The following is a 12329-nucleotide window of genomic DNA, read 5'->3' as shown; positions in this document are numbered from 1 at the left end:
ATCTCCCAGGCACCCCCATGTACCAAGACACGCACACCCCATATCCCCATCCACCCTGCAGCGAGCCCCCTGGAACCTCCTGCACCAAGCCACCCGCCCAATATCCCCAGCCACCCTGCACCAAGCCCCCCCAAACCCCTCAGCGACCCCCATCCACTGCACGCCGAGCCCCCCCCAGGAGCCCCCCCCACTGAGACACCCCCCCGGGGCCCTCCTGCACTGAGACCCCCCGGCATAGAGACCCCCACCCCAGGACCCCCATCCATCCTGTACTGAGAGCACCCCCTCCCAGAGCTTTCCTCCAGCCACCCTGCACTGAGTCCCCTATGGCCTCCCTATTCACCCTGCATTCAGAGCCCCCAGCACCATCCACCTGAGCCCTACCCACACTTACCTCCATCCAGTGCCCCCCCCCCGTCCCATCCACCCTGTAAGCAAAGCCCTCCCCAGCCTCTGGTGCTCTCATCCAGCCTGCACCAGAGCCCATCCCTGGCACCCCCATCCAGAAACTCCCCCCCCCCCCAGCCCCTGGCACCCTCATCCAACCTAGACCCAGACAAGCGCTAAAACCTGCCACCCCCTACTCAAGTTCCACCCACCACCCCATCCACCCCTCAACAAGCCCTTCGTATGCATTTTGAAGGAGATCCACTTCTGTGTTTTCACTGCTTAATACTTTTCTAAAGGAAACAGTTTTCATTAGCCTAGTCACCCCTTGCTGTTCTCTGGAGTTAGGTTAATCTCTTACGGTGACCTCACTGTAATCGTATCAGTTGTTCTCCGAATAAGCTTGTCTTTAATTAGCCCTGGTTACTAACTATGCAAACCTCACAGGATTTTGTTTTGCTTCTCTAGCAAAATGATCATTTTTTTTCTACCTGGCAGTTAGTTTCTTGTAAAGAAAATGTACATCCCAAGGGACATTGTTGGATAGATCAGAATTTTATTGAGATGTTTGAAGGAGTTTGGAAGTTTGTAATGTCCTTCATTGTCCCCTTGAACATACTGTAGCTTGTCAAGGGCTCTGCTCCTGCTGCACACAGCAATGTGGCCCTCCCGCTCTGATTTCTATGCAAATACCACTTACGCTCCAGAAGATTTAGAAATACTAAAGCTGCCTCCAACAAGGGGCTTCATTTGCTCCATTTTTGCTGAAGATTCAAGTTTACTGACACCAACTAATAAGCACGTGACACACAGGAGGGCCAGCAAGGCCCTGTCTGCACGGGAAAGTTGTACTGCTCTAGCTCTACTGGTATAATTAAAGCATTACACCGCTCTTGTGTGGATGCAGTTATGGGGCTATAAACGTGTCCCATCCCCACATAGCTATTCCTGTATAGGAAAGGGAATAAGCTATACTGGTGTAACTGCATCCACCGTTTGTACCAGTATATCCGTATAATTTAAAATACAAAAAAACCCACCTCCCCCCCAACATAGTCACATCAGTACAACTGTCAGTGTAGACAGGCCTATGGCACTGACGTATTTCATAGCTCTAGTCATGTAGCATGGATTAGGGTTATTAAAGTTTCTCTCTTGGCCGTAGTCAGATATCCAAAGGGGCCAGTAACCAACAGCATTAGTTTCTCATTTGTTCTCTTTATAACCTCTACAGCTGCCCAGCTGATCCCAGCTCCTCAACCCCTCCCCCCAGTTGAGGTGGGAAGCAACTCCTCTCTTCCTGCTCCATATCCTTCTGAAGACTCACCTCTCCCAGGACACACTAAGAAATCAGCCAAATTACCGATGGCTAGATTAAAGGGTATATGAACAAAAGGCTATATTATAAGAAATATTGATATACATTCCCTTCCCCTGCGCTACTGCAGTATTAATAAGTACAGTAATAGCCTTGCACCCAGCACCTTTGTTAAAAAACACATTCACCATGCCATTTAAAGCAGGTCGGATGAAATTCTAGAATTTTAATTTAAAATGGATTTTATACATTTGACTTGATACAAATGTAACATACTTTTGAACATACTGTATGCTAAATACTGTGCCATTTATAACAAAGTGTAGACACAACCATTCAAAAGATACAACTGGTATATTTCCACATACTGTAGTAAAACACTTTTCCATAGGTAAAACTCAGTTCCAAAATGTAAACCTCTGTGATGCTTAGCAAATGGCAGCTAGCTTGAACTGCCGTAAGATATTTTTAAAAGATGCAAGCTTTTGAACAATTTAAGGAAAATTTGATCATATTTGAATCAATACTTCAATCACCAACAGTAAAACATCACATTGCATTGGTAGTTACTGAGCTGGTCCATGCCCAATTGGGGCAAGCTATTTCCCAGGAACAGCAGAACAGAGCGATGGAAAGAAATACTGAGTAAAATTCTCATTGTCCAAGCAGGACAATTTATGGGCCCAATCCTACAAACACTTAAGCACATCAGTTGCATAATATTAATAGTCCTAACTTTACACACATGTATTTCTTAGTGTTTTCATGGCCTGATACAAGGAGTCATCAGATTTTACACTAATAAAAAAAGGGCAAGAAATCACTTGCACGTAAATTTGGATGTTGCATTTAGAAAGAGGGTTGCTTTGGTTTTCACACCACCATAGAGTGTGTTGGTGTACTACCATTGTTGGATTCCACCATAAGAAACCGGTTTGGTCTAGCATAAAAAAAAACCCCAAACTGATGCAGTACAGCAAAATCAAGATAATAGTTTTGTGCTATTGTACACAGTGGAATCAAGTCTGAAAAGGGTAATTCACAAATCACCACATTGTACACTATTTAGGAATTTCAGTAGACATTTCATACATCCAGACCCATGACTGGACATGGCTTCAGCCTGAAGCAAATCAATGCCACTCCTTAGATGGAGCTGAAAGGGTCACAAATCAGCATCAAGAAGTGTATAAATAGTGAACAAATCTGAAAAAGTGTTCTACTCATATTTTTCATCTCACCTTTACATCACAGCTATGAGTATTTGAGCTCTGTCTCTTCTCTTTGTGGAAGGAAGATCCATTCTAATGGGCCAGTGTCATATTTATTAAAAAGAAATCAGTACCACACTTTATTAGGCTTTATATGTTGTTTTGTCTAACTAGGTTAAACCTGTTGAGCTAGTTGCAGCCAACATTTTAATTTTAAAAATAATCCAAAATGTGCTGGTGACGCTTTCTGAAAAAAGTAAAGATTTAGGGAAAACTAGCCCACTTTCATAGTATTGGTTGAATCTGTCAAGTCATATAATCTGTTTGGTGATCTAGGCACCCCTTAATGAATATATGTCCACATTCCAGAAGACACAACACAACAGGAAATCGCAGACACTAAACTTGGTTAGATGCCATGCAGCCACGCAAGCATTTCAGGCATTGCCCAGCAATAGCAGATGTGCACACAGCTCTGGTTTGAGCCATATGCACCCCCTCTCACTTTCAGAACAAACTCACTGCATTTTTAAGAGTGTACAGATAGGATCTGCCAGAGTAGAACATAAAATCACCTAGCTGGAGTCTTTGTTGACCTCAGTACCTGATGGGTGTACAAGCAGATTACAAAAGAAACACGCAACAGCACACAGACACCAAAAACTAGGATGGCTTGAGTGCTGCCGGTAGAAGTGAGAGACTGCTCAGCTCTGCGAGAAGTATAATCAGCACTGGTTTGAATTACATGTGATCACTCCGACTTTAAAGCAGACACACAAAATAATCTTCAAGTGTACGCACACAGATCTGCCACTGAGCCATGAAACCACATTAATGCCATTTGTAAAGATGAGAGATTTCATCCTACGACTGGTACTCCTGCTTTTTATGATGAAATAAAGTAGTACTATAGTATTAACAAAAAATAAAAGTAATGAATTACCAAACATAATACAATTCTAGAATTATCTATGTTTCACCCATCTAGCCTTTCCTTGAATGTATTACAGCATTCTAAACAATGCCTACCCTCAATATTAGAATTTCCCCCACCCTCTCTTTTTGTATTTGTGCGTTTTTATTAAAAATATATATAGTATCTATTTCAGAAAATATAAAGCAAAACCAAGCTGGACACTAGAAAAACGTTACAACTAAAGGCAGCTAGGGCTAAATTTACAAATTCTTTATTTAAAAACCCCAGAGTACATATAAAGGACAGTCTGCTATCCAAAGCACATTCTTCTTATACCTACTGTTTGAAAACCCGCTTGTACACCCCATATTTACACAATAAAATTTAGTTGTGTGTATAATATACAACTTATGTATATACACACAAGAAGTATATACATAACACATGAAGACAGTATGTGCCCATACATCACAAATACGAGGGAAAATTAGTAATCAAAGTGAAATAAGTTACATTTCTTATATCACAAGGTAAAACTCAGGAAGCAGATGTCTGAATATATGCAAATCTAAATAGTTCCATGTTTTCAAAACGTTTCTCTGAAACAAACTTCACAATTATAAAATATTGACTGTTTTCTGTTACATGCAGGTGAAAAACTATTTCAGACATGACAGTACGATATTTTCCATAACGTAAAATTTAAAAAAAAATAGTGCAAATTATGGTTAAAACATTGGATATTTTTCTTTTTGATGGTAACATAATTAAATGCAGAAATTATGTGAAATGATTCATGGGTCAGAGTGGTGTCAAAGTAAAGTGGCTTCAAATATGGACAAAATCAGCATCCAGAGGCAACGTCAGCAAACATTTGCAACATACTGAGTGCATACAGCCTTCGACAGCAAGCCACGCTATCATAGCTTCAGGTCCCATGAAGCATTTTCTTTCTTTTCAAGCTACACTGCTTATAAATTACAAGGTATTCTGGTGAAATGTCCTTCCCTGAAAAATCATTTCAATGCAAACTGGCTACCCAAATCATATGAATACTAAGAGAAGATTTGCAACATTTCCTTTTCAGTGACACAAACCTGATCAATTCCTCTGCTTAGTGAGTGGTTTGCTGTGCGTACAATTCAGCAAATCACATCAAATAATTGGACACTACAAAACATCAGATCATGTTCACTGTACCTAAGATTCTAGTTAAGAATAAAGGAGCAATTTCAAAGGATTGTCGACAAAAGAGTTTGCAAAACCATGTTCTTTTTAAAAATGCCTATTTTGTTCCATATTCTTTAAGTACAACCTTACATATTTATTTTTACATGTGATGAAGAGCTCCATCCCTGGAACTCTCACTTTCAGGTGCCTTCTATTTTATTTTCTTTTTATTAGGGAAAATCCTCTTAAAGCAAAAGCTGTATTTCCTGATGAATTTCAAAACTACAAAGGAGATGAGTAAGTCAGGAGTTTCCCAAAATTAACTACAGTGACAGCTGATCAGCAACAGAGGAAAGACTTTAAGGCAATAAGAGGCATCAGTGCTGTGATGCTCCAATGTTCACATCCAGATTCAAGTTCTACTGGAAGAAGATCTTTGAAGTCTCTTTCTGATCTGTTAACTGTCTGACTCTTCCTCCTCCTCTTCTTCCTCCTCCTCCTCCTCAGGTTTCCTGTCCACCTCAGATGTATCTGAAGATTCGTGGAGAAGGACATATTCCCTGCTGCTGAACCCAAACTTCAGCACATCCTTTTCTTTCAATTCATAGTAACGCTGAGGTTCAATCCGTTGGTTATTTAGGAAAGTACCATTGCCAGAGCCAAGGTCAATTATGTAAGGCTTGACTCTGCGCCCAACTGTACCATCGGCACGGGTGTACTCCACAAGCCTGGCGAAAACAGAAAACCTTTAAACCATAATGATAGTATAACCAGCAACTTTATGCTGTTAATAAAAATGGAGATGGATCTTTCAGAATAACTTCAAGATCGCTAATACCTCAATTTCCAAAAATCTCATTAAATACAGAAAGTTAAGTCTCTGAAAAGATATGAGGCACTCAGCCTGCCTAAAAAAAATTCTCTCCATATAGAATGAGCTGAAGTTAAACGAAAGCCTGTGCCATGTTTTAAACATTAAAAAGATCAAGATTAGTAATATACAAATTGTTAAACTAGAATAATTAATTCCATCAACAAACAGCAACTCTGCCTCCAGCGGTGGGCAATCCCTGCTGCTTCAAAGGAAAGCCAGCACCCCATATTGTGTTGGGCCAATCTGGAAATGCTCCTTTTCACCTATTAAGCAAGACTACAAGTGTTACTCCGGTTCCAATGTATGTCTAATTCTATTTTGATTACTGCTGTACTCTTTGCCTTACTTAAAGGCTGCCTATGGTTAGATGTGAGGAATCAAAGGTAATTTTGATTACCGCTAAAAGGATACGCAGCTGTTGTATGTAAAATCTGGCTAATTCTGAAATAGAAAATAAATTTACTAGTTTGCAGAGGATTTTGAGTACCCTACATGCCATTCACTTCTAGCCTCCACTACAATCCGGTTTTTTAGGCGGACACAGTGAGTAACACTTACCGATACTGAAACACAGCATGCTGTTTGGAGCAAGAGGGGTGGTCAATAGGAATATCTGCGATTCTTCGGTGCCTGCCCAGCAGGTAAGCACTCTGTCTGTGAATGTACATGACTGGGAGAACCTCATCATTCTTAAAAGGGTAGAGACGCCATCGTTTCTTTGGAATCCGAGCTTCCGGGGGCTCGCTATATTTAATCACAACACCTCGGAAGGTGTTTGAATCCTCTAGGAGTGCACCAGACAGTTCAAAACTTGGTTTCTCTTTATTGGTTGGATCTTTGTCTTTATTTTCACCATCAGGTTTCCCAAGGTCCAGAGTCTCATCACCACTGCTTGCTTCATTCTTCTGGCGATGCTCACGTCTTCTCTCATTATAAAATTCCCTCTCATCTTGCTGCTCACGGAGATTTTGGGTATCCCTCTCTCTTTCATACCCTCGACCTCCTGGCCTTTCATTGGGATTTTTCCTTCTCTTTGAATGCTCTCTGTGTCTGTCTCTGTCACCATTTCTATCTCGTCTGTGTTCTTGCTCTGACTGACCTCTGTGCTGTCGTTCCTCATGTCCTCTCCGGGAATGGTCATCTCGCTCCTGTAACAAAGAAAACCTTACAGTGATCTATTTAGAATTAAGGATGAAAAAACACAGGGAATTTTGTTTGGTCTTTAAAATTTCAATTTAATACGGAACTATAGAACAAAACTCAATCATCAAGTATACAGGTTTTTAAAAAGTGGATGAAAATTACTTCCTCATTCACCTGCTAAGACCCATGTTTAGGTCTCTGAGTTAGAGCAGATAACATTAGCTCCAGAAGAGAATACAGACCTACAATCCCTGCATTGAATTAGGGGGTTGATGAGATGACTGACTGTTCAGGGAATATGTAACCATGAACTCATGTTTTGTAAGATAAATATAAGCAGAATAGTTTTTCAGTTACTTTATTCTAAAAAGTAGAGGTTCTTGAGTTACATACAGTTTACTAGTATTTGGCTTCTTAGCTTAAATTGTATATTATTATAAACATTTATATTATGGTAGTACCCCAAAAGCCTCACTGAGGATTATGCTGGGTCCTGTACAAACAGAAAAGATAATCCTTGTCCTGTAAGGTTTACAATCTAAAAAAAAAAATTAAATTAAAATATTTGATATTTTCTATGGTCTAACAGTTTGGTCACTTCCACACATGGGGAAAAAACCACCTAAACCAAGTTTCCAAACCACTGCTCTTCTACTGACATTTCACAGAGCAATGTTAAGAATAAATTTTCCTAATATTTTGTCTATTCAGTTTTCTGCATGTTTCAGTACTATTGACACTTGCATAAACCCTAAATCTTTCTTCCCTCAGAATTCTTCTGCTTTGCCTGCTTATTCCTTGCCTGAACTCAACAGCCAGTTTTCTAGTCATTCCATTATGCAACCCTCTTTGCAAGAGATTCCTCTCATGGTTTATCTCACTTACCAACATCCCATATCTTGGTTCTCAGTTTCCCCACATGTGATTCTGTGAGAACCAAGATATGGGATGTTGGTAAGTGAGATAAACCATGAGAGGAATCTCTTGCAAAGAGGGTTGTATAATGGAATGACTAGAATAGACCACATGTATGAGTAACACTCTGGAGGAGCACTGTACAATATTAAAGTTGGAAAAATAATCCTCAACTATAACAACTCAGTAATTTTTATGTTAACGATTTAGGCCCCATCTACACTACAACTTATGTCAGCAAAACTTATGTTGCTCAGGGGTGCGAAAAAACCCCAAAACACCCCCTTGAGCAACGTAAATTTTGCCAGCGTAAGTGGTAGTTGTAGAGCTTCTCCTGCTGACAAAGCCACCATCGCTCATTAGGGGTGGTTTCATTATGTTGACAGGAGAGCTCTCTTCCGTCGGCAAAAAGCTGCTGGCTACATAGAATCACAGAACGAGAGGTCATCTAGTCCAGTCCCCTGCACTCAAGGCAAGACTAACCTGCTCTTAATCTCCAATGATGAAGATTCCACAACCTCCTTAGGCAATTTATTCCAGTTCTTAACCACCCTGACAGTTAGGAAGTTTTCCTAACATCCAACCTAAACCTCCCTTGCTGCAATTTAATCCCATTGCTTCTTATCCTATCCCCAGAGGTTAAGAAAAACAAATTTTTCTTCATCCTCCTTGTAACATCCTTTTACATACTTGGAAATGTTATCTTGTCCCCCCTCAGTCTTCTCTTTCCCAGACTAAACAAATCCCTTTTTTTCAATCTTCCCTCATAGGTCATGTTTTCTAGACCTTTAATCATTTTTGTTGCTCTTCTCTGGACTCCAATTTGTCCACGTCCTTCCTGAAATGTGGCACCCAGAACTGGACGGAATACTCCAGTTGAGGCCTAATCACAGCAGAGTAGAGTGGAAGAATTACTTCTTGTGTTTTGCTTACAACACTCCTGCTAATACATCGCAGAATGATGTTCACTTTTTTTGCAACAGCGTTACATTGACGACTCATATTTAGCTTGTGTCCACTATGACCCCCAGATCCCTTTCCAGAGTACTCCTTCCTAGGCAGTCATTTCCCATTTTGTACGTGTGCAACTGATTGTTCCTTCCTAAATGGAATACTTTGCATTTGTCCTTATAGAATTTCATCCTAATTTACTTCAGACCATTTCTCCAGTTTGTCCAGATCATTTTGAATTTTAATCCTATCCTTCAGAGCACTTGCAACCCATCCCAGCTTGGTATCGTCCGCATCCAATAATATTAAAGAAACTGGCACATGAAACTGCAAGGCCAATAGCAAGGATTTGTAATAAATCTCTAAACAAGGGGCACTGGCTATGACTGGAAAATTGCTAATATAGTATCATTTTTAAGAAAGGGAAAAGTGATCCGGGAAACTACAAACCTATTATTTTGACCTCACTTGTATGAAAGGTCTTGGAACAAATTTTGAAAGAGAAAGTAGTTAAGGGAATAGAGCTAAACAGTAACTGGGATAAAATACAACATGGTTTTACAAAAGACAGACTGTGCTAGACCAACCTGATCTTTTTCTTTGAGAAGATAACGATTTTTTAGACAAAGGAAATCCAGTAGCTTTTATCTACCTGGATTTCAGTATGCATTTGATATAGTTCCACATGGCAAATTATTAGTTACATTGGAGAAGATAGGGATTAATATTAGAACTGAAAGGAGTTCCTCAGGGATCAGTGTTGGGACCTATCTTATTTAAAATTTTTATTAATAACCTTGGCACAAAAAGTGGGAGCGTGCTAATAAAATTTGCAAATGACACAAAGTTGGGCAGTACTGCCAATTCCGAGGAGGACTGAAATATCATACAAGAGGCTCTTGATGACCTTGAAAACTGGAATAATAGAAATGGGTTGAAATTTAACAATGCAAAGTGCAATTAGGGACTACCAAGAATTTTTGCTATAAGCTGGGGACATATCAGTTGTATGCGACAGAGGAGAAAGACCTAGGTGCATTGGTTGATCACAGGATGACTAGGAGCATCAGGTGAGGTATTTCCTGCAGAGACAGGGAAGTGTTATTCCCATTATACAAGGCACTGGTGAAACCTCATCTGGAATACTGTGTGCAGTTCTGGTCTCCCATGTTTAACAAAGATGAATTCAAATTGGAACAGGTGCAGAGAAGTGCTACTAGAATAATCAGAGGAATAAAAAGCCTACCTTACGGAAGGAGACACAAGGAGCTTGGCTTGTTTAGCCTGATAAAACAAAGGCTGAGGGGAGACATGATTGCTCTCTATAAATACATCAAAGGGATAGATATCCAGGAGGGAAAGGAGTTATTTAAGTTAAGCACAGCATTCCACATTTTCAGTAACTCAGCCAGAGATTGTGGGTCTAGTATAGGAGTGGATGGGTGAGGTTCTGTAACCTATAACATGCAAAAGATCAGACGAGATGATCATAATGGTCCCATTTGGCCTTAAAGTCTATGAATCCTGCTGCTGTCACCAAGGCCCCAAGAAAGCGTACTACTCCACCTGATCAGAATCCTGTACCTGGGTGTGACAACACTGAAATCAACAGCACTCTGTGCAAATGGAACAGCTTGCACAGTAAGGTGTACCATGACACAGTCCTGATGTTCTTACTGAATCATTAATAGCTAATTCCTGTGGATACTCAACCATTTACAGCAAAATCTGAGGTAGTTATAATTTGTTTATTTTTAAGAGTTAAATATAGGTTCCTAAATATACAAATTACAACAACTGATAAAAGAAAATACTGGGGTAATCAAGTGACACATTAGTCACATCGCCCAATTTAGACCCAGTTCCCACATGTTACTCCATGGAGACAGATAACTGTGGTTTCACAGATCCCCACAGACTTCAAGAAGGAGATTAATCATGTGGAGTAATTTTCAGCACTGGGCCCTTCGTAGTTAACATCCAGTAAATTACCTGCTTTACTTTGACTACAATATGATGAGGGCTTCTACTTCTTTTACTTCGAGGAGACTTGCTTCTTTTAGTAGAGGACTTGTTCTTTCTTTTTGCTGGTGACCTTTAAATATTAAAAAGATAATTTGTTGGGTCCACAGTCCCCAAGAAAAAAAGGAAAGGGAAAGTTTGTGCGAAATGCACGTGGTAATTTAACCTTGGCCTATAGCTACCCCTGCACTGTATTGCGCCGCGGGAGGATGGGGTGACGGTGAAGGGTCGGAGGGTCTCCCCACTGTGCGTACTGGGGGTGGGGGAGATGAACGGGCCCGACAGGAGGAAGAGGGGGATGAGGAGGAAAGATCTGAGCGGGGTGGGGGATGGGAAATCTCCGCCGGGGGCCGGGGGGGGCTCTCCCCGGGGGCACGGGGTCCCCTGAGCACAAGGCGGACCGGCAGGGACACAGGGACCGCCCGGGAGGACGAGCGGGGTCTGGCGGCCGGTACCTGCTGCGGCCCGGGCGGGCCGGGCCCTGCTCGGCGGGGGGGGACTGGCTGCCCCGGGCGGAGCGGGGCCGCCGGGGGCTCCGCTTCTCCGCCGCTTCCGCTTGCTCCTGCCGCCGCCGCTTCCGCCGCCGCCGCTCGGCCTCGGCCTCCTCCATGGCTGCGGCCGCAAGCCCCCGGCAGGCCGGGACGCAGCGGCTGCGCGAGGCCCCGCCAGTCACAGGCCAACGGGAAGAGCGACTCCGTCCCCGCCCGCGCCCGCTTCCGCTTCCGGGGCGCAGCGCGCGCGGCCAGCCGGAAGCACTGCCGCCAGGGGGCGGGGCCGCGCGGGCCCGGCGGCTCCGCCCTGCGCGGCACGCGCCGGCTGGGATGGGCGGGGCGCAGGGGCTGGGAGCGAGCGGGGGGGCGGGGCTTGCGCGAGGGCACGGGGGAGCGAGCGCGCCGCCATATTGGGATCCCGGAAGCCCTGGGGCCGCACAGCCCCAGCCGGGCTCTCTGCGGGGGGGCCCGCTCGGGGGGCGGCTGGGCCGCGTGGGCCCGAGGAGCGGTTCCCCGCCTACGGAGGCAGCGAGTGACGTCCCTTGGTCTCGCTCACGTCTGAGGGGCCGCCCGAGACGCTTTACACTCTACGCATGCGCACGGCGCAGGTGCAGTCATCTACCTCCCCACCCCGACACACCTGCTACGGCGCATGCGCGTCCAGCCGGCTGCTGCTCTTTGCGGCTGTCTTCGTGGCTTTACCGCTCGCGAGCGCGGAGGGGGGACGTGATGACGAAACGACGCTGCGGCGCGGGGCGGGGCGCGGCCCGTTGTTGCCATGGTGACGGTACACCGCTCACGGGGAGAGTGCGGGCCCCTGAGCCGCCATGATCCCCCCGGCGGACTCGCTGCTCCGCTACGAGACCCCGGTGCTGGTGAGCCGCAACCCGGAGAAGCGCTCCCCGAAGGTGAGGGACTGCGGGGGGCGGAC

General features: G+C 43.8%; 2 protein-coding genes across 2 annotated transcripts in view; one reads left to right on the top strand and one right to left on the bottom strand.

Annotated features, from left to right (window-relative positions):
• Window positions 1-4081: 4081 nt before the first annotated feature.
• Window positions 4082-11822, bottom strand: SNIP1 (Smad nuclear interacting protein 1). Its single transcript, XM_073317917.1, is given in 6 exon segments — window positions 4082-5730; window positions 6435-7024; window positions 10878-10980; window positions 11363-11712; window positions 11714-11764; window positions 11766-11822. Coding segments are annotated over 6 exon segments (1407 nt in total). The 5' UTR covers window positions 11808-11822; the 3' UTR covers window positions 4082-5459.
• DNALI1 (dynein axonemal light intermediate chain 1) overlaps window positions 11799-12329 on the top strand; it is a 7189-nt gene continuing 6658 nt past the window's right edge. Inside the window, exon 1 of the mRNA XM_073317918.1 lies at window positions 11799-12306. Coding sequence (XP_073174019.1) covers window positions 12226-12306 — 81 coding nt within the window. The 5' untranslated portion in view covers window positions 11799-12225. The remainder of the gene's footprint in view (window positions 12307-12329) is intronic.

Source organism: Lepidochelys kempii, chromosome 19 (genome assembly GCF_965140285.1).
Source record: "Lepidochelys kempii isolate rLepKem1 chromosome 19, rLepKem1.hap1, whole genome shotgun sequence".
Classification (NCBI taxonomy): Eukaryota; Metazoa; Chordata; order Testudines; family Cheloniidae; genus Lepidochelys; species Lepidochelys kempii.
This window is presented reverse-complemented; position numbering and strand designations above follow the sequence as displayed.